Source organism: Mus pahari, chromosome 21 (genome assembly GCF_900095145.1).
Source record: "Mus pahari chromosome 21, PAHARI_EIJ_v1.1, whole genome shotgun sequence".
NCBI lineage: Eukaryota > Metazoa > Chordata > Mammalia > Rodentia > Muridae > Mus > Mus pahari.
Window position 1 is genome coordinate 5,408,635 of NC_034610.1, and position 23,911 is coordinate 5,432,545.

Here is a 23,911-nt window from a genome sequence, read left to right on the forward strand (position 1 = left end):
TCTGTGGGATGTGTGAATGTGCATTACTAAGGCTCTAGGCCCTTGGGTAAGATACTAGGCAGTGAACTGGAGGACGAAGATGGTACCCAGTTACCTAGGAGCCCAGAATCTCTGCAGCATCAGCTTGGGTCGCTGTGCAGCTATAGGCCTGAGGCAGACATTGGCGTTTCATGTGAGCAGCCATTAGCAAGGCCAGGAGAGAGTACCTCTTTTGATGGGGTGTCAGTAATCAGTGTACAGCTCTCAGGGAGATGCTGGCTAGGAAAGGAACATAGCAGAAGCACTGTGGTCAACAAAGATGTGTATTTGAAGGCACATTATACCAACTTTTGGAAAGCTCACCAGAAAATTACTATGTTGGTATTTAGGATGCATTTTTAAATGGTTGGACAGATATTTATTTGCATAAAAATATGTGCTACACATGAGTAATAAGGAATACACCACATAACATATTTCAGTGAATGATCTGTATTTCAAGAGCCTCATGTACTTCGTGCCTGTGTGCCTTAGTATCTCATAGTATGTTCTTACTCTCATCACTAGTATGCATATCTGCTTTTATCTCTAATAGTGCTACACTGCCATGGATGTGATATTTGAAGTAAGAAAGAATCCCAAAGACCACCAAGCCTCACAGTGTCACCTTGGCTCTTTCAGGCAAAGTGGGAAGCCAGGTTTCTGAGGTCTGCTCATCCCCATGGGTTCTTCAGTAGTTAAAAACATTTTAATTGGGCTTTGCTCCAGAAAGCCTTTCCTGTTCAGGGCTTATCAGAAACACAGTTTGCAGCCTTTCAGGAAAATGCGTTAATTGTCTACTGGAAGTACACTCTACCCCCATTTAATTGTTGACTGCTGCTATGTTCCCAACATTTCTATAGTCTTTCTTTCTTTTTGTCATAATCTAGAATTGGCTCTAAACACAGAATATTTGCCGAGTGTGTGTGAACCAATAAGACCCATAGAAACTGGTCATTCTTTAGAATGTGACCAAGCGCAGCAAAACACTACATATGTCACAAGGAATGTCCTCAATGTAATGGGTTCTAAGTAAATTGATTGACTAGAGCTTATTGGAAATATACTATAATGGCTAAAAATAGGACTAAACATAGCTTAAAGTTAAATACTATAGCTTCTCTTGAATTGTTATTAGAGTGTTTAATGTTGAAAACCAAATGTAGGCAATGTTTGGTATGTGTCTGAGATGTGTTAACACCTGCCACTCTTGTTGCTGTGACCAAATACCTAACTAGACGTAACTCAGAGGCGGAAGAGCAGAAGAGCATTTTGATGCAGTTTTATAACTGCAGATTATCCACCATGGCAGAGAAGGCATGGTGTAGCTGACACATGAGAGGCTGGTCACCCTGTATCTACAGTCAGAAAGCAGAGAACATGGAAGCAGGGTGAGGATTGTCACCTAGGATCAAGATCGTCACCCGCAATGATCCCGTCTCCTGTGAGGCTTCACCTCCTGAAAGTCCCAAGCAGTAGCAGCAACTTGGGACCAAGTGCTCTAGGGGAGCCATTCCCCATACCATCAAGCGTTCTAATGCTTTGTGCTCCTCCCTTGACACAGCCCTTACACATGCCAGTCATCACATGTCAGTCACCATTCTCCCCTGGAAGTAAAGACCTTGAGATTGTCCTTAAAAATACACAGCTAGTAGCCTTTGGAAAATACTGAATATTTGGGATTTGTCCTTGCTTAAATGACGTTTTAGAATTTTATTAGCATATTCGTACTGAACAAAACAACGGGCTTCGTTTTGACAATCTCATACATGCATATTCTAATCCCTCTTTCTTTGTGAACAGTCCTGCATTCTCCTGTAGACAGCCTCGCAGATGACTGCACCTCGGCTTTTGACAGCAGGGCCAAGGTGGACATGGGTATGTGGTTTTCCCATGGTAAGCTGACTTTGAAAACTCTGAGTAAGACACCTTCTTTTTTAGAAAATCTATCCAAAAAGTCATAGAAAGATAAAAAGCACAGTTATAAATTATTCATTTTCATCCATTCTGACTATATGACTGTTCAAAGGTCTGGTTACTTAAGAGGATTACAGGATACTACTTGGGAGATGGACAGAAGGAAGTATTAGGCCTAGACGAATTATTAATGCTAGCCTTGCAGAACCCATTTTGTTAATATTTAATTTCCCTGTGAAAGAGATAATTCAAATAAAATAACTTTAAAGACTGTTTTCACATAGCTGATATAACATATTTTACTCAAATTGAACTACCCTCACACTTGTCATTTAGAGAATAGTTCTCTCACTTTGTCCTGGAGAATCTATCTTGTCATTTAAGGAAAAATTACATTAAATTTAGTCAACACAGAATACCAGCCAACACTGGAACATGGGTGCCCACTGTGTACATAATATAGTGATAGAAAATAATTTGGGGAGGACTGAGTTTTTCCAAATACGGCCAGCAATTTTAAAATGAGATACATGTTACCCCTGTATAATTTGAGATTAAATTGCATTCTTTCTTAATTACACTTCTCTATGAAAGTACACTAAACTGTAGCAAAAGCAAGTTCATCTGATTCATTCTTAAAATTTATGAGCCACTGTAACAGAATGTGGAAAGACCAGCGTGTGTGAAGAGCAGAGGAGAATCTAGGGCTGTTTGGATAACATACTGCAGCGGACACTAATATTTCAGTGCGTGTTCTGTACTGAGCATCATCAAGACCATGTGGTCTGGAGGCAAAAGCAAGGAAGCAGAACACAGTGGACTCTAGATGTAAGGGCAGAAAGTTAATATAGTTTAAACATGGGATTATTTCAAGTCTGGGAAGATATGTTTTATTCAACAGACAATACAGAAAAAAAAAACAATTGGTGAACTTTGTGTAGAGAAAGAAATAAAATCTAATTCATACCAACCCCTTCACACTAAAATAAAATCAGTGTGGATCAAATATTTAGGTGTTTTAAAAAGTTAAGCTATGCCGGGTGTGGTGGTGCACACCTTTAATCCCAGCACTCGGGAGGTAGAGGCAGGTGGATTTCTGAGTTTGAGGCCAGCCTGATCTACAGAGGGAGTTCCAGGACAGCTAGAACTATACAGAGAAACCCTGTCTCAAAAAAAAAAAAAGTTAAGCTATATATAAATAACTGAAAAGTATTTTGGTGAAGATCTTTGGTGACACTGAATGAAGAACAAATCCTAGTGATAGGGACTGGCTTGAAAGGCAAAGCCCTATAAAGATCACTGCTCTGATTATGTCAGGATTTAGGACCCAGCTAGTTATAAAACACCACACAAACCCTTGTAGACTATTACTTTCTGGTAAAAAATATTTTAGTCTCTAAGGCTAACAATCAGAAATGTTTATTTAGGGCCAAGGGTAAATACTTGCCCTGCTTATAATCCTGTTAACTTGATTTCTGGCACCCATGGAAAAGCACTGCAGGGGAGGTGGGAGGAGGAAGCAAGGGCATTCCACAGGAGAGTGTGGACCAGCCGCTTCCAGTACACAGCAGAGTGATAAACAAGAGAGACCCTGCCTCAAACAAGATAAAAAGAGAAGCTGGCCTTTCAACTGTCCTCTGACCTATGTCTTCATGTGTAACATGGGATGTGTGTGCTATGAACTGACATTCATGCAAATCAAATATATGCAGACACACACACACACACACACTCACACACAGAGGCACTCACAGAGAGTTTAAGCCAGATGTGGTAGTGTATGCCTGAGATCTTAACCTTTAGAAGCAAAAGGCAGGAGGATCAGAATTCATGCTGATGTGATGACTTCGTTTAGGAGTGCTTGCTATTCTTCCAGAGGACTTGGATTTGAGTCTCAGCATACACATGGTGGTTCACAAATATTCTTGACTTCAGTCCCTTGAGCTCTGACGTCTTTTTTGGTCTCTGCAGGTACTACATATATGTGGCACATGTATACACACACACACACACACACACACACACACACACACACACACACACAGTGATTATTGTTAGGTAATTTGATTGAAATCAGTTTTATATTCTATGTAAAAGTAAATGAACTTTTTTTCCCAAGAAACACAATGTTCTTATGATCAGAAAATGTAACATTTGTTATGAAAATAAAATAATTCAATACCAGTGGAGTACAATGACTCTAAATTATGCTCTCAGTGTGACATTTAAAAATATGTGGTGTTGGGACTGGAGATGGGGCTCAGCAGTTGGGAGTACTTCAGAGGACCCAGGTTCTGTTCCCAGCACTAACACCAGGTGTTCATAACAATAAACCCTTATGCTGGCTTCCATGGCTACTGTAGAAGCACAGTGTGCATGCACGCACACACACACAGACACACACAAGTACACACAGATTTTTAAAGGGCCATTGATCATCAGTCTCTGATTCTCATAACAAGTCTTACAAGCAGGTATGTCTGGCCTGCAGGACCTGGGCCATAGGCATACCTGGATAAGTATAAATTTGTCTCAAAACAGTTGTAGACGACAGTCCCACACCTCAGCTCAAAAGGTGAATTTCCTTGGAAGATCAAGTTCCTCTGGCTCCCTGAGTAAGCTCTTGCATGGATGATTCTTGGTAAGCTTTTTCCTTTTCTAAAACTGACTGTTCTGAAATAAGCCATTCCATAGAGTCCCCAATAACTAGGTCACTGACAGGTGACTTGACAATTACTCTGCAAAACCCAGGCATAACCTCAGTAGACATGACGTGGATGGAGTGGACAGGTACAGAAGAGAACTGCCCAGGTGAGTACTGGACATAGCCTGGAGACTTGACTCGGGCGCTTAGTGTGACGTCTGCCACGGTCTCAGTAACAGCACACTTGGGATAGGACTATCTTAGCTTCCAAAGACCCCCCCAACTCTGCACAGTTCTGTGCTGATGCCCCCTGACCACCAAATCACGCCTTTCTAATTTGTCCGGCCGTCTATAAGACTGTTACGCGCAAGCCCTCAGATGGACAGACAGACGAGCACGCAGAATTGTTTCTGTCAGAGTGCGCATAATCCTCCTTATAATTGGGTGTCACGCAGAGCGCTATAGAAGGCTCCACAGTCATCTGTCCGTGTGGGGAAAATACTCCCGATGCTGTTCCTGTGGTCTTTTTATTGGTGTGTTCTCCCTGCACGGAGAACCAGGTTCTATAAAGGCAAAGGCATTTACATTTATCATGTATTAGACCATACTGACTCACCATCCTCCATCCTCCTCATCCCTCCTTCCCATCCCTCCTCATCATCTCTCATCTTTATCCCCACCCAACATCCCCCATCTTCCTTCCACTTGATTATACTTCACATGCATTCCATAAAGACATGTGCTGTGTGTCTCTCTATATAACCTAAGTTCCACAAATGAAAGAAGTTGTGGTATCTGTCTTCCTGTGTCTGGTTTATTTTGTTTAATAGACCTCCAGTACCATCCATTTCCTTGCAAACAACATAATTTCATTCTCCTTTATGGCTGACTAAAACTCCATCGTGTATATATCTACCACATTTTCTATATCTGTTCATCTGCTGATGGGCACCTAGGGTGATTTCGTAAGTTGGTTATTGTCCTCAGCCCTTAAAAAAAAAATCATTTAACAGCAAATTTGCAATTTCGGTAGGGGTTGGTGGGAACTGCTTATCTTTGCTCTACTTAGAAACAGCCAAGGAGGCTCAAAAGTGGGTATTGGAATTGCTGAAGCCTTATTTGTACACACAAATGGCAGCTGTTCCTGGAAGGATTCTAATGGCAGGGCTGAGGCAGGAGGGCCCTTAGTCATCTCCCCCACTGGGTTATCTCTCCATGCAGCCTCTCTGGGAAAGCTTCTTTTAAAAATCCAATCTTGTTTTTGAGAATTTCATATATGGGTACTCTATTTACATCATTTACCCCCTCTGTTCCTCCCCCACTCAGTCTCAAATTCATGGCTTCTTATTTAATTATTACTGTTACACACACACACACACACACACACACACACACACACACACACACACACAAATTTATACATACAACCTGAGTCTCTTCAGTGTCACTCATATCCATACATCCTTCAGGCAAATTTGAAAACCAGTGTGTCATGATGGGTAACCTGGTTAGGTTTAGTAATAGTCAATTAAGTTGGGAGCTGTCCGAGAGATGTGGTGATGAAGGAGCAGGGGATCAAAAGCAGACTAGAAAGGACATGCAAGGGGGAGATTCCACGCTTGAGAACAAGGGAATGGCCACTGTGGACCTAGACCCCAGATCACAAGGTCAGAAATCAGGGTCACCCTCCATAGATGAAGCCTCTGGTGGATCGGCTTGTCTCTCCAGAGGCTGAGCTGCTTTGTCACTCCCGGGCCTGTGGATACCTGCTCAGGCTCCTAGTGAGCCCTGTCAGCATTGGCTATTGTCCTCCACTCATGTTTAACCACACAATAGAAAGCACCATCCTCTCAGCCCCTCAGCCCCGTTCCTACCTCCACTGCCTTGTGAGTCTCTCTCACCCTTCCTTTGCCTAAACCAATCTCAGCTTTCCCACTCTGAAGTGGTTCCATTATTGCTTTTGGTTTCATTCCATGGTGTCTTTTGAGGGGCTCCTGTAACAACTGGGACAGGATGCTGGTGAAGTACTCTTGTGGCCAAAGTTGGGCAAGAATATGTGGTAAATTCAGACAAATCAGCTCTCGGTGTGACGTCATGCTCCCCCACCGTGCTTGGGAAGTTAAATGAACACTGTGATCATGTCCCGACCTGTACTCACTATGACTTCACAGTATTTTAAGTTAAGCTTTCTGTGCCCTGATCTCTTGGGCCACAGTGTTCATTTGGACCCCAAAGTGCAGCTGAGCAGCGAGCTTTACAGCCCCAGGAGGAAGTCATGACTGACCTCCGGTGCTGAGAGCTTTTAAGGCTCTGCTCTCAGGGAGGGGCGTTGCCTGCATAATTGCTTCTACACAGTTAACCTCATAAGGCATTCCTCTCTGCTTCTATGCAAATGAACCATTTCATACCCAAAGTGCATGGCTGAACTGTAGCTCTTCTCAGGAGGGAGGCCATTTAAAACATTCCCATTGTTTTAACAAGAAAATGTCCAAATTTGAATACTTGCCTTGTGTTAATTTATAATCATTGTAAACAGGATCCCAGAAAAGGTTTGCATAGAGGGACCTTGTGCTAAGTGATATGAGCCTTAAATATACAATATAAAGTCACTTATTGACTTTGGGGATTTTTATGAGCATCTGTGTAAGTTGTAGTGAAACGGTAGAATCACAGAAATGGTTCACTTTTATAAGGTGGCAGGTAAGAGAGGAGCAAACGAGATAACCTTAGGAAAATGACAGTGCTGGGATCCAGGAGACACAGATGCTTCTCAGTAACCTAGGGAAACCTTCAGATGAAGACAAATTGACAATATCTAAAGAACTTTCACTTTAAAAAAAAAAAAAAAGCTGGGGCTTCACAGCTGTTCAATGAGCTACCAAAAATTCTATACAATCTTTGTTTCCAACATGGAGAACCAGAAATGAGCAAGGCTCTGAGGGCAGGGATACAGAGGAGAAGGTGCTCTGCCAGTTGCTCCAGCTGGCCAGCACGCAGTTGTTAGAGTTAGTCAGCTCAGCCATCGCTGAGGCCTGGTAGACTGTATAAGTACCTCCCCGCTACCTCAGTGAAGCAGTCTCTTGTCTCCAGGCTCCTGGTGGCCTCTGGTGAGAAGAGGACAGGGCCATGTGCTCTCCACCAAGAGACACAAAAGCCAGCTGCAGGGGAAGGCTGAGGGGGTCCTCGCTGGGCCAGCCACTTCTGGCCACTGCAGATAACAGAGAGTTGTAGATCAAGATAGATTTTCAATCAGCCACTAAACAGACTCCCGCTGAGGAGCGCACTGGAGAAACGTGAACAGTGAACGCAGAAAACAACCATATGGCTGCTTTTAATGACCCAATCAATACAAGAAAAGTGTGGCACTTATAATCAGCTCTAGACCCAAATCTCATTTGTTTGTTATGCTTCCGGATTTAAGGGAGGCAGACCTTAGTGCTCATTTACCTGATTCACAGTACTCCAGGGATTCAAGGTGGGAGGAAACATAAAACAAAAACCAAACAAACAAAATTTCGTTTTCATTGTCTTCAGATTTTTCCCTTTCTCTCGTGGTAGTTCCTCACCCTGTCACTATTCCAGCCTGCTGGCCTTTCAAGTTATCCGAACTTTAACTGATATTCCGTCACATAAAGATCCTCTAGAGAAAAGCCCCCAAACTAAACAGCAGGGGACAGAAGCACACACAAGGACAAGTGGAGCTCTGCCTATTTCCCCGGCCACATCCAGGGCTCTGTCCTTCTGTACCTTTAGCCAGACTTCTTCCTATTGACTAGACTCCTCCCTCCATCTCTGACTGACCAGTCCTACAGGATCAGCACAGCACAGGGTGGGCTGACTTCTCTCCCACCCTGGGTGCATGTCAGCAGGTACCTTTTGTCTCATTCTCTGTACACCCCATGCCTTTCATCTTCTTGACAAACCCCAGGTCATCAGCACTGTGCAGTGCTGCAGCAGAACGCAGAGTATTGACTGTCCACCAGACAACAGCGGGCAACTGAAACCCGTGCACGGGATGAACCTGACCTTTCCACCCCGTTATTAGGCTCAGCCCTTGAACCTGATGCATGCTCCATCCTGGCCCACCATCACAGTGAAAACGCCCTATTCCTCCTCTACTTTGGTCTCCCTTAGGAAGTGCGTGGATGGCCTGCTAAGGGATTTCTCTTCTCGGAATGCCAGACACACTCTTCTGTGCCTCCCTGGCGCTTAGGCTACATTGCTGTGCTGATCTCTGCCCTGTCCTCTTGGAGAAGTCCATCACACTCATCGACACGTAGGTCTGCCTGACGGTCATTCGTCTCCATGCCTGGGGTGTGTCAGATTTCTCTCAGCTGGGAGAGAGAAATCTCTTGCATCCCCTGCCTGGCACAGAATAGACCTTTAGTCCGGCCCACTCAGTCTTGACTGCACGGCTGTCTGTGAAGAAGCTCCTCCCTGATCAGTCTTGGCTCCTGGAAGGGGCGTGGCAACGGATGCAATCAAACATGCAATGGGCATTAACCATGTTTCTTTCCATGGAAAGACACAGAGTTTACGAATTATCCTCATCACTTTGGGGTTTCTTTCCCCCAAAACTGTAAGTGACAGGGGACATGGTTATTACCTACTCTAGGGAGCTCAAAGGCACTGAAGAACCTCAAGAACCATTAGAAGTCAGTATGTTGCCCACATGTGGGTCACAAACACATGAAATCTATTCAAATTGGTCATTCATATAATCTTACTTTTTATTTGAAATCTTCATTTTAGAAAACTGTTCTTAAGTATAAAGATATCAGTATATATCTTTAAAAGTAAATTTAGCAATATTCCCTGATAACTTTCTGAGATCTAGTTTGATCTAAGTAAGAGAGGTTCTTTAATGACCACCATCAAGGTGTGATGAAGTTTGGGTCTCCTCCAGACATCAATTACCGGCTGGAGGATCAAGAGAGCAGTTCCCTAGCCCTGCATCAGGCTTCTCTCTCCTGCCCCATAATTCTCACGCCCTCCTTCTCCTGTTCTCAGTGCATTAGCCTCCTGTGTATCTGAGCGACCTCCCATTCCTGAATCCCTGATATTTTCATTTGGGTCTAATCTGCCACCCCATCTGAGGTATTCAGTGCTGATTACAGGGACATGTGATTGGCTTGTCTCCTGGTCTCAGAATTTCAATTACAATGATTTTGAAAACTTTATCATACCTCTGCCATCTCTTCTGGTAGATAAACATACCTTCCTGGATCTAAAACCCACGGATTCAGAGGCCTGCCTTTCACTGATTAATCATGATAAATTCTTTTTTTTTTTTTTTGATTCTTTGTTGTCTGAGGCTCTTGTTTAAGGTATGATCAAACTGTAATTACATTCCCTTACTGACATGTTTAGTTTGGGAATCTTTAATGGGAAAATTAGAAGCTTCTGGAATTAATGGAGAATAAAAAACAAACAAACAAACAAACAAAAACACAAATCCTGGGACATTTCCACACTGTGCTGGCCAGTTTTATGTCAACTTGACACAAGGTAGAGTCACCTGAGAGGAAGGAACCAATGCCTCCGTGAAACGGGACTGTATGCAAGTCCGCGTCATTTTCTGGATTGATGATTGATATGGGAGGGTGCAGCCCAGTGTGGGTGGTGCTGCCCTTGGGCAGGTGGTCTTGGGGTATATAAGAAGACCACCTGAGCAAGCCTGAAGAAGTGAGCGGGTAAGAGCACTCCTCCATCATCTCTGCTTTAGTTCCGGCCTTGAGTTCCTGTCTTGACTTCTCTCGGATGGGCTGTTATCTGGATGCGTAAGACGACAAACTCTTTTCTCCCCAGATTATGTTTGGTCATGGTTGTTGTTTTTTTTTTTTTTTTTTTTTTTTTTCTAGTTGACCTCAAAGTATAATAGACAAACTACGTTCATCATCCAGGAGCTCATGCCATGATAGGTTCATGCTAACAGAGTATGACCTGCAAGTTATAAGATGAAATAGATCCTTTTTTTTTTTTTTTTTTTTTTTATCACAATAGAAACTGTAACTAAGACAAGCATTATTGTAATAATACGGCACAGTATTTCTATTGTATCCAAAGTAGGTTGTAAAGTACCTGGCCGAGACACCAAGAGTAAAGGCAATTTGGGATTCACATGGGGCAGGTGCTTCCTCGAATGAACAAGGCAGATTGTTTTCTAAGGCTTGAACATTATGGCATGGATCCTTACATTGCTAAGATGGGGTGTAATCACTGAGCTCTGTCCCTGAAAGGGCAGATTGAGCCAGCACATGGAGATGCTCAACTATAGGAATGCAACCCTGCTGCTTCATCTCCCAATGATGAATTTTTCTCACGTTAAGACTCTTTATGATTCCATAGAGAAGATGTTTGTTGCTTTACTGTACCATAATGTTATAAAATAGCTCAGATGAAAATAATGGGCTATGTCACAGAGAAAGAAAAGCTGAATTGTGTGATGCGGAAGCCTCAGACCCTCACAAAAGCATACGTTCAAAACAACAATAACAACAACAACAGCAACAATAACAAAAGACCCCAAACAACAACAACAATAACAACAACAAAAAGCCCTGTTTCTCTTGCACCTTTAAAAACGACACTTCTGAGTTAAATGGGGCAACTGGGGGTTAAAGAGGATCAAAATACATCGTGTGTATGCATGAAATTCTCAGAGAATAAAATTACACTAAAATAGTATTTCTTAGATTGATAAATTTTTATATGTCAACAAATATTTGAAGATTATTCTATTTTGCTAAATTTTATCCAGTTCCATCGATAAAAATAGCTCAACAACTCGGAAAAAACCAGGAAACTTTTTCTTATCAAGTACTCAAAACTTGGTTTAGAAATAAGCTGTCCTTGGCTCTGAATACTTGATTGGTTTTTGAAAAATGCTGTTAGAGGTTTCTAGTTTGTCACCCAAATAGCATGTCAGACAACAGAGAGCATTTCGTCAGGCTCAGACACCGTTCAATCATAATCTGAGTTTGACTTCAAAGCTTTCACAATTCAATTTTATTTAGAATTGAGAAAATATGACTGCGGAGAACAGGATAAGGGCAGACTGAACATTTGTCTTCTGTGGGACCACAGGGCAGAACGGAAAGGGAGCGTATGCGTCTATTCCTCATTTACCTCCAACTTCATCTGCCAGCCTCCGCCGAATCTAGGTGACCTGCTGCTCTCTGACCGTGCTGGGGCCATGGGAAGATGCTCAGGCTGATGTTGTGTGAGCATATGTTTGTGTCAATGGGGTCCGGTCACAGTGCAGATACTGGGAGCAACACAAGAACATAGAGGACACGGCTCATGTGTTGCACAAATTCAGACAGCAATTTGGGGCAAACTCAGGGACCGCTGGGAAACCTGCACCTTTCCTCCACAAACAAAACAAATACCTAACTTTCCATTATAATTAGATACTCAGAAAGTAACAAGATGCATTCCCTGTCTCCTCCCGTAAGGTTCTAACGAGGTCTGAGAGAAACAATGTGTCTCAGATTCCTTAGAGCATGCCAATGTGACCCAACTGAAGTATCACGAAGGTGCTTTTGGAAAGGAAATATACACGTGGCTTATAAATCAAAATTGTTCAGTGCTAGGGACCTCTCACTTCATCTGCATTTTGTGGTAGCCTTTTCTGCAAGGATGAAATCCGAGACACTGACTGGAATATTAACTTTTCCTCAAACCAGCACTCCAGGTGACATATACTGAGCCCAGCGGTGGAGGGATAAAAGCTCTCTAGTTCTCGTACCAAGTTTATCAATTATTGATTATATAGTCAGGGGATAGCTCTACGTATCAAATGTCATATGAAATAAATCTCATAAGTATTTTTAGAGCCCCTCAGCTTTTTGATAAGAAAAAAACAAATGCGTGACCTAAAACAATTTACCTCCTATTGAAAATCACATGGTCAAAACAAAACTGTGTAATTTTACACATGATTTCAAGTAACTCTTACTTTTTATAAATATAAAGTTGATGTATATTATTGGTTACTGAGTAGTGAAATTAACATCATTCAAAGAATCTTTTTAATTCCTTCTTTTGTTTTTGAGATTGTAATTGAATCATGTCCCTTTCCTTCCCTCCCTCCAAATCCTCCTTGCTTTCTTTCAAATTCACGGCCTCTTTCCTATCAGTTGTGGATAAATACATACATGTATATCAATAAAGACCTGGCTCGTTTGTTGTTTTTCCAGATCATTCATTTCACCTGAAAGAATGCCCATTTTCTTACCCTGAAATCCAGCCAACAGCCATGAATGGAAATCCTTCCAGCTGCCTGAGAAATGCAGACATACCACTGAGGCCAGGGGGGTTGGTAGGGAAATGATGGGGGGCTTCATGTATTCAGGAGGCTTGGAATGCACCCAGAATGGTATGACATCAGGACCTCTGGGTTCTCCTTAGCCTATGTATGTGCAAGTGAGATACATACATGTTCTCCAACACACAGAACAGACATACACAGAATGGTCACCGTCTCAGGCCTTAAAGCTATTGAATACACAAAATGTACAAGAAAGTTTGGGTAGCAAATTTGAAGTCTTCTGCCATATCTAAAGTTGAATAAATTTCTCTAGTGCAGAAACTTCTGATGGATTATGTCTCCTTTAATCTCAAGGACATGCCCTGTGAGATAGTTGTTTAGGAAAGGGTAAGGTGCATTTCAGAATGAATGCTATGTTCCTTCTTAAAATAAAAGTTATTATTATGCACCTGAACCAGCTTCTATCTAAAGCAAGTTAGGGTAAACTCGGTACTTTTCTATGCTCTTTTCTTCGAGTGTGTGCACGTGGGTTCAGAGGACAACTTCCAGGGTCCTTCCTCAGATGCTGTGCTTTATGATGTGGTTTCTCTCTGAATCTAGAGCTCGCCATGTAAGCTGCTAGCCAGTCAGAGAGCCTCAGAGATGTTCTCTAGCTTGCCAGCACAGACAGGCATTACTGTGTGTAGCTTTTTAAAAATGTACATACTAGGGACCAAGCTCAGGCCCTTCTGCTGATAGCGTGAGCATTTTACAACTGAGCTGGCTCCCCAGCCCGTGTTTGTTCTCTCAAGAGCTAAGGATAAATATGTCTAGTTGAGAATGGTCTAGTTAGACTATATGTGCATGTATAAATATTAAAAATAGATTAAGAATTCTGCTCTTTTGAGTTTTAAATATATGATATCCAAGATATATAACAGAAATAAACATTTTATACATATATATCAATCATCCTTCCATTTATCTGTTTATTATTCCTTCTTCCTGTTGATCATATCTATTCTATCTTTCTATCTATTTAATATATATATAATGCATATATAAAAACACACACAGTGTGTATACTATAATATCACAATTAGGCATAATCATATCTATATGTATTTATAACATAATTACTCATATTCATACCCATGCATAAATTATACTTAAGAATTCTGTCTATGAAACAATACACTTTAATTTCACACTACTGGCAAACTCACAAGGATGCACTGTAATTTGACCTCTGTGATTGACATGGAAGCCACTATTTTTCTTAAGATTTCTTTCTTTGGGAATCCATATAGAGCCTGTCTGTGGTCCTCAGCCCCTGTGTGATGGAGAATGCTTGCCTGCCTGCTGCACCCTTTTCTCCCCAAGTCCTTGCGATCACCTGGCAGACTAGCGAGAGGAGGCCAGTCTAACGATGCAGCTCAAACGCGGAACCTGGTACAGTTGACAGATCTTGTTCATTAGAGAAGATATGAGCCGCCAGTTGGCTGGGAAGGCTTGTGAACTAACTCTTGACCTTTGGCTTGGTACCTGTCCGTGTTTATGACTCCCAGAGTGCATGGGGAAGGGCAGGGCTGGCCTGAGGATGTTTGAGATTAAAGGTACACAATATAGAAATGTTAAAATAGCATACACAATAAACAACAATAAACCTCATTGAAAAGACTTCTCTAGAGAGAAGCTCCTCCTCTGTGTGAAGCTGACAGGTTCTGTGGCTGAGCTGCCATTCTCTGTCCTGTGTGATTGTCCCCTGTTGACAAGCACAGGCTTCATGTGGAGGAGGGCTTCTCTCTGAAGTTGTCTTTTAAGCCTGTCAGCCATGTTAAGTCTTCCCACCATGTCAGAAAACAGCAAGGTGAGAAAGAGATGGACCTTACTTAAGAGGGATATTTGACGGGTGTGGAACGCAAACACGAACTACGGGTGCCTGGAGCAAGGCTGGCATTCTGTCTTATTTCTCTTTTCTAGCTTCAGAACTGCAACTTCGTTGGCTTTTCCTTAATCACCTGTGAACGTCACCGTAGGGCTGTTCCATAGACAAGTTTCCACAGTTACTATTGAAACACATGTTTGAGTCTGCACCTGTTTCCTAGCAGGTCGATCCCATAATCCTTGGGGTGTTTCAGCTGGTAAGCATCGTTTGCATGTTAATAAGCTGGCTTGAGGTTGGTGTCACTGGGAAGCTTCAAGACAGGACTTTTCCACAGAAAGAATGAAGGAGGATTTTAATCCAGCGACGTTCAGGCTCTCCCTCCTAGCTCCAGGTGAGGGGAGGGACTGAGTTAAGTTAATGACCAATGGCCAATGGTTTAAGCAACCGTGACCCTCATCCTGTGCGCGCACGTGTGCGTGTGTGTGTGTGTGTGTGTGTGTGTGTGTGTGTAGGTGAAGACTCTGAAAACCACCAAGGATGGTGTTTAGAGAAGACTGTTTCTGTATAGCCCTAGATGGTGAGGTTAGGGAGTGGAGAAGCTCTGCCCCCATTCCTCCTTTCTTACCCAGTGCATCTCTCTATTTGTCTCCTCTGTGGTGTTCTTCATAGCAACTAGGTAAGGAAGGGCTTCTCTGTGCAGTCTAACCCAGAGAGAGAGGCTTCGGATACCTCAGTTTGTACCTAGTTGGTCATGAATCTCAGGAGAAATGTGGGGCTTGAAAATGGCATCTAAAGTGAGGGCAGCCTTAGGAACAGAGCTCTCACCCTGAGTGGGGTGTGTGTGTGTGTGTGTGTGTGTGTGTATGTACACGTGTTAATGTATGTGGGCATGGATGAGAATAGCTACATGTGAATGTATGCATGTGGAAACCAGAGTGACCTGTACATCACTCGCAAATTACTCTCTACCTCAGCTTGTGAAATATGGCTTCATTAAACCTGAAGACCACTGGTTCAGCTAGACTGTCTGCCTGCATTTGCCTCCACAATGCTGCCTTATGGACACGTGCCATGGTGCTCAGCCTATTACAAGTGTCTGGAATTGAACTCAGACACCGGCCATGGTGCCTGGCCTATTATGTGGGAGCCTGAGATTGAAGCCAGGTCTCCTTGCCTTCCTGTCGAGCACTTCATCAACTGATCCATCTCCACACACCTCCTGTACTTTCTCAGGTCACAGAAACCTCTATTGGTTGTAATGATTTGAGAGTGGAAGAAAAATGGTTTCATTTGCTTTTTGAGATTATAATAACATTTTCCCCTTCCCATTCTTCCCTTCAAACCCTCCCATAGACTAGCCCCAGTCTCCTTTGAATCAATGGACTCTTTCCCACTAATTATTATTGCATGTATACATCTGTCTATCTATCTATCTATCTATCTATCTATCTATCTATCTATCCTCCTAATATATCCTTATGATGTCACTTGTATGTATGTTTTCATGGCTGAACAACTGACTGTTGTGCTCATCCCTGAGGAAGAGCAGCTCTCCCACTCCCAGCCTCTCTCAGATGCCTTTCTTCATCGCCAGAGCAGCTGCTCCTCGGGAAGTAAGGCTGGAGGCATGAACACGGGGAGAGTTTTGGTGAATTGGTTATCATGTCTGGATGTGACTCCACTTCTGATAGGATCCATGACTAGAGAGGAGAAAGTCAGCTAATACTCTTGGCCTCTATTCTAACATCGGCACCGAGAAGGGGGTTGTATTCTAAATTCATAAATAATTAATTTAGTGAGACACTTACAGCTCTGGTTCCAGGGCAGTCTGGAGACTGGCACTCACCACTCATCCGGTTTGGAATTAAGACATCATCCCAGCAAGATGGGCCCTTTGGGAAAAAAAAAAAAAAACAAAACCAAAACATAAACAAATGAAAACCATCCATCATTTCCTTGTGTACAATAGAAATGGAAACACATTGATTGATTGACTGATTGATTGTGGAGAATCTTGATGCCTTCCCATTGGAATCATGGGAGATAATGAAATAACAAGGACTCCAGCGATCTTGAGAGTGGGGCTAACACACACAGTGGGGGCTTTCCCCAGGCATTCTTGTGGGATGTTAGGTCATGAGTGACCCCATAAATTCATAGGACTTTATTTGGTATTTGGCTCAAACAGGTCCAGTTGCCATTCCTTTGACTCCTTGGGGACCCTGTTTAAACCTTGCTGTCTGGAAGGCCATCCCATAGTTGTGACAATACTCTCCAGCTGGTCTACCCACTTTACAGCAGCTGTTAAGACCCCACAAGTGGCATGCCAGTTGCAGAGGTGGGGGTCTGTTCCTTCACTGCATGTGGATTCTAGAGAAGACCTGGTCTATATACAGTATCCCTGTGCAGAGAGTGGCATTGGGCATTGGACCACACTATTCTAGTAATCAAGAAACAAACTTTTGAGTAACAGGTCCTTCTATTGGATGAAAAGTCTTTGCTTGTTCTACTACTGTTTGGGTTTCAACAAGTCGATCCAGGCCCAAAGCATTCAGAGAAGAAAGAGCATGATATATTTTATTTGCAGATGTTTTGAAAATGGCACTAACCAATGGGAAGCCACCTGGATCACTGGAGCGCTGTGCAGCTATGTAGCACTACATAGAAGAGCATGCAGTAACATTAACTCCTGGTTCTTACTCTCAAATTTATGTTAGAGTAGCACTGCAGCTGTTAAAGGTTCTATAAGGAAACAATGAGGGAGAAACAACTCACACCATCTCTCCAGGTCATGTTCTCCTCACTACTGACAGGCAGCAGTGTCCTTATTTTAATGAAATAATTTTTCTGAGTTTACTGCAATTTTAAATATTTAAAAATTTGAATGAGAATATACATGAGATTTACATGGAAAGGGGGCAGTGTTGAATGCATACTTGGGTACTTCCTCTCCCTGCTGCTCTGGGGCCACATGTATGTACACATGCACATAAACACACACACATGAACACACACACACACACACATGTGCATGTGCACGGTCTCTTCGGAAGCATCACTTGATATCAGCTTAAACTCTCGATCTGCATTGACACACATGACTAGCGAGGCTGAGACAGTAGACGCTGAGATGATGATCCCATGTCTCTGGAAATACTCAGGAGCCAGCAGGGGATACATCTATAGGGCCAAAGGGGGACCAAGAGCTGAAATAATAATGGGGAAAGGGAATAGGAGAGGGGGCAGAGGCATCCTGTAGCCACGGACTTTCATAAACAGAAGACCCTCAAATATATTGAGAAAGTTGCCAGCTTAGTTGCTTCAAAACAAAAATCAACACAGTATCCTAAAGTCTCAGTAATCCCTTCGAGGCTCAGAGCATATGTCTAACCTCTAATTACATTGATCCAATGGAGGAATGGGAAAAAGTATGTTGAGGACCCCAGAGATGGAGAGAGAGTTCATGGAGATGACGGTTTACAGACGACAGCAGAAGGCAGAGGGGACAGCTCACAACGTGACTCTGAGAGACAGCCAGGGGGTGGCCAGTGCTTCCATAAGTATGACAGGAAGGACGGCGGAGAGACAGCTAAGGATTGGCAGAGCTTCTGGGCACAGGTGGTCTGACAGCCAGTGGCCTGGAGCCAGGTGGGGGAACATTTGGACAAAGGAGCAATGGATGCAGAGTTATCATTTACACTGCGGGAAGTAAATCAGTCACCATGGGCCAGCCTGAGGACCATTTCCGTGCCAGGAATTAGCCTGAGGAGCTCAAAAACGTCTCCAGCAGAACTAGTGGATATGTGAAGGTACATAGGCCAGAGTCTCTGCCTGGAGTCTGTACACGCTTGGCCTTTCTTCACCATGAACATACATATGTGCACCCACATCATACAGACACAAATATAGGCACACATACACACACACACATGTATTACATACGCACACCACAGCACACAGACAATACATGCCCAATATGTATGTAAGCACACAGATATGTGCACACACACACACCTCTCACACACACAATGTTAGGGAAAAAAACCAGAGGACTTAGAGGAGTCTAAGCTTCACTTGAAAGAAACTGTCATTCCATAGCAGCTGGAATTTGAACCTTCAGATAACTAGTCTACAAGTCACTGCTAAGCCCAGAAAAAGTGCAGAAAGCAAGCCCTGGCCTATGGTTGTAAGGGAGGCCTACTTCAGTGTGGGCTCTTGGCTGGTATTTGGGAATTTGAAGTTTTTGAGAAGTAGCATCAATGATGTGGGTGATTTACAGAGCTGCTTAGACAATGGATGTGACTCATGTCCAGTACCTCCCTCCCCTCGGGCAGTCTAGAATTCTGCTAAGCTCTAGGCAAGAATATCTGCATGACCAGCTCCTACTGGCTCCCACTGGGGCTCTGCCCTCTCCCATTGTGTCTATCTGTACGTCAATTTTTGCTTCATGCCATTTTGCTGCAATGAATCTCAGCATTGCCCATTCCTGTGGGTCCTTCTGGCGAGTCTCTGCATCTTTACAAGCATCAGGACACAATGTTAAACAATTAGTCACCAGAACAATCTTCTCCAGCCATTGGGGGTGGGGGAGGGAGGGTCACTGGTCACACCACAGCAGAAATGAACAAACCAGGAGCCTCTGGGCCCAATCAGACCAGTGACTGTTTATGGTCTGGGAAATGTCTTCACATTCTTTAATTACTGAAAACCACAATAAAGAATGTACTCTTGAATGTGACTTGGAAATCATGTAACATTCAAATGGTAGTGTTCACACCTACAAGCACATGGCATGTTCACTGGCACATGGCCTTAGGTGGGTACATATGTTCTCATAACCAGACTCTGTGGCCTACAAAGCCCATGTTTACTGTCATAGCCTTCATGGGAAAAGCCATCTGAATGTCTCGACAGTTAAAGATACTCTATACGATTATAACAAAAAGTATTTCTCCAATTCTATATGGTGGCATATATTTTGGTATCACACAAGCTTATGCATTGGCATGACTGGCCGTGATCCAGATATCAAGGGAGAAGAATATCAATTGAAAGATTAAGCTGTTCACCTGAGCATGGAGAGGCAGCGATTGAGAGCAGTGGTTCATCAGCTTGTGGAAACAGTAACGAGAGGCCACAGTCAAGGAGTTGCCCTGAGCTGTACCAACCCCACAGAAAAGCATGAAGTGGAATGTTAAACATTTCTGCTTTAATGTTCCTTTGTATGTCTGTACAGACTCTTGTGCACGTGCATGTACATGCGTGTAGAAGCCAGAGTCAACTTCCCATGTTCTTCGGGAGCCATCAGCCCTGATTTTGTGGGATGTGGTCTCTTATTGGTCTGCGTCTCACCAGTTTGGTCAGACTCACCATTGAGCTTAAGGGATTCCAGCATCTCCATCTCCCCTCAGATGCCGGGGCTATCAGTGGGCCACTGTGCCTCTGTTTTCCATGGTGTCTGGAGGAAAAGCTTAGGTCCTCGTGATTGTGTGGCAAGCATGGGACAGACATGTTATCTCAGTAGCCCTGACAAAACACATCTGTGGGGCACATCAGGAAAAAAAAAAAATGATCCCAAGTAAAAAAAATCCACAAAGTGTGAACTTTTCAAGTTATTTCTAAAAGTTACAGAACTAATCCAAAACTCATCTTGACTAGGTTTTTCAGTGCCCAACCAAGGGGAAAACAGAAGCATTTAGCTGCCTGTTTTATATTCAAATATCATCTGGATGAAGATCCAGCTAGCCCTTCCTGAGTGACCTAAAGGAGCACTGTAGTGTGCTCCTTCTTGTGAGGCACCTATATCACTGCTTAAAATAAATTACCAGTGCCACTCTCTGAAATGGTGCTATGAGGTCCCGCTGCACATGGCCCTGCATGTTACTGGCAGGGTAATTTTATTTAACTGTACGTGTACCAGGCATCTCATATGTCTGTCACAAGTACTGTCACATGTGCTGCATTTAAAAAGTAATTAGATGTAATTTAAAGTACAATGAAACTGGAGGGACTGAAATAAACTTGATATTTGAACATGGTTGCAGAACAGTGAGGCCATCTTTACAACAGCCACGCTGGGTGGGTCCTTCCTTTATCCCTGTGTCTCCATTTACGATGAGAAGACAGCATGCTGAAAGGTCTAGAGGTCTGCTGCTGCTTGATGCTGCTCACTGCTGCTAGCCACACGCCTGGCCTGAGGCCACTGACCCACTCCAAGCTTAACTCCTCACATCTGAGAAGTGAGGAGGTGAGCACCACCTTCAAGCAGAGCGGCAGGCTTGTGGGCATCAGACGATGCCTTCCACGCAGCCTTGGTACCTGCTGACTTTCCAAAAATGGCATCTGTTGTATTATTTCTTAGCTTTCAAAATAGAACTGCCTGAGAAGATTTACTTGTTAATGTATGCATTTGTTTGTTTGTTTTAGCAATGACTGAGCCCTGAGAGGCTAATTCCAAGGGGACTGACTGACCTCCACTGCATATTTTTAAATTCTTCCCGTGTCTCCATTTCCCTAGGCGCCACCATTCCTGGGGATCAGGACACTAGCTGTAGTGGATGGCATGGAACTCTAATAAAACACAGGCCTCCATCTGTCACCCAGTGCTGTTCTGTGGGTCCATCTTCCTCCAGGAAATTTAATGCTGCTCTGCTTCAAACAAAGTATGAGGCTTTGGTTACAGCAAAGGTTAGTAACCATAATGACAAGTGGAAAGGGGGTGGGGTGAAGAAAAAATTCTGGGAACCAAAATAGCATTAAATGTACCAAATATTTATTGAATATATGTATATATATATATATATATATATATTACTATATATATGAATAGATTATGTTTATATATGTAAAGATATACATGCACACATACACACACACACTATCCAATTTTTTCTTTCCTTTTGTTTTTGTTTTTGTTTTTTCGAGACAGGGTTTCTCTGTATAGCCCTGGCTGTCCTGGAACTCACTTTGCAGACCAGGCTGGCCTCGAACTCAGAAATTGGCCCGCCTCTGCCTCCCAAGTACTGGAATTAAAGGCATGCGCCACCACCACCTGGCTTATCCAATTTTTTGTATGTATAAATTCCATGGAATACTATAAAAGTTGGTTCAAATGAAATAAGGAAACTCATTCAAATATATAATATTTTATATGCCTGTATCAAATATAGGCAAGATATAAAGCAACTATAACTGAACACACACATGCATGTATGCATATACATAGCTACACATACATGTATGCACACACATACAAAACTGTACACACACACAGGGATGCAAACACGTGTGCACATGAAGGGTGAGAATGTGACCTAAAATCATTGTTATATGTATTACATATAGCTCAAATGGGACTCAACCACTAGCTTCCTATTTAACTATAATAAAAACATGTGTACACAAAGAGTTAAATGTGAATATACTTAATATTCATAGTGGGCCTAAACTTGAACACCTCTCCCAATATCCATCAAAATATGCATGGGCACAATGTGGTGTTGACAGAATTAATTTACCTGTGACCTGTACTTCAAGGGTATCAGTTATGTGTTGCCTATTGGCTGGAAGTTTTCCACAGTCCTTGGATTTGCTAAGACCCTCACCTAGGTGAGGCTCCTTCATCAAATGCAAAGACTGGCTGCCCAGTCTCCTGCAATGCAGTATCCTGTTATGTGGTCATGGACCGTCACAGCCAGCAGTGAAGGACACACAGATGCTTCTCCCTTGCTTAGAGAGAAGCCATAGGTCCTCTACATACGCAAGAGGAGTTACACGGATGGCAGGCTGGGAGATGTTGCTGGGGTCATCTTTGAAAACACCAGTGCTATGTCATATCTGAATACACCAATGCCCCACCCTATGTGATGAGGAGAAAGACATTTTGGGAAATCAAGGAAAGAATAATTCCATCTGTGACCTGGGGCCAAGGGCTCAGGTGTGACTTTGTCATGGGCACACTTGCCAGTTCAAACATGTGAATAATTCAACTATCTCCTGGAATTGTTCTTTCATAACTTAAGAGATATTAGAACATAAATGCTGGATGGAGCCAGCAATGAGTTCCTATTTGTTCTTGTAAGTCAAACTTCTAAAAAGAAAAAAAAAAAACCCACACATTTTATAACAACACACAGAGACATGCTTTATTTAAATAAAAGGGCATATTCTTTTAAAACCTCACTTTATATCCTGTGATTCTTAGAAGAGGGACATTTGACCTTTGTCTCTAAATGCTGAGCTACTGACATCTGTAGAGTTGACTCTACAGAAAAAGAGAACACTGCAGTCTACATAAAGAGATTCATAACTCTTAGTTTCCACTTCCTGCTACTAATTACTTAAAGCGAACATTACTCGGAAGAAATAATGATTATGATATTAAGATTAGTAGTCCAGTCCTTGTTGATATGTTTCATAAATTATTTTAATGCTATATTAATAATTTAAAAGTCCCCCATTTGAAAATATTTATACATTTTAGTGTACAAAGGAGCTAGAGGAAGCAAGATGATTAGACAAGTTCTAGCTAACCTCTAGAAGAAGAATGATTATGAGAAAAGTAATGGTTGGGTATAACCTTGTGATCATATAGAGCTGTGTTGTTTACACAGTGTGTCCACACGCCCCAAGTTGACCTTGCTTCCCTGAAATGAGCCACTATTTTTGAGAGCTCGGAGCCTCAGCCTGACGATCTGTGTACACATTAGCATGACTTCAGATCAGACTTCAGATCACTTTCTCAAAGAAACCCTGGTCCTGTACCCAGTTTGTGAATATACTTAGGAACCAATTTGGCTCTCCTACTCAGTCCTGGAAACTCATCTTGACTATTGTATCAAAGTTTTTTGTCTTCATGAAAGGGCCTGCATCTTCTCCATTGACTTGACCATCTTCAGAACCAAGCTCTTGCTTTACCACATGGAATATTTGACCCTGTATTCTTATTACAAAATATATTCACATTGTAATGATGTCTCATCGTAAAGTAACTTTTAAAACCAAGAAACAAAGCTTTCATCTTCAAGAGAATAAACATGGTTCAACAGATAACTGCTACATCTAGTCTTGAGGACACATAGTAGTGGCAGTTGACCTAAACTTGTGGAAGAATTACATCTTGAACTGAGCTTAGAAGAATGGCTTGCTTTCTCCTCTATAAGTTTCAGAGTCTTTGGTTTTATGTGGAGTTCCT

The 23,911-nt window shown here is 42.6% G+C and overlaps 1 protein-coding gene across 3 annotated transcripts in view; it reads right to left on the reverse strand.

Annotated features, from left to right (window-relative positions):
• The window catches only part of Prkn (parkin RBR E3 ubiquitin protein ligase), a 1,168,744-nt gene that overhangs the window by 598,717 nt on the left and 546,116 nt on the right, over window positions 1–23,911 (reverse strand). For all 3 annotated transcript variants that reach the window (XM_021221288.1, XM_029533198.1, XM_021221289.1), the window contains exon 5: window positions 16,527–16,610. In XM_021221288.1, coding sequence (XP_021076947.1) covers window positions 16,527–16,610 — 84 coding nt within the window. The remainder of the gene's footprint in view (window positions 1–16,526; window positions 16,611–23,911) is intronic.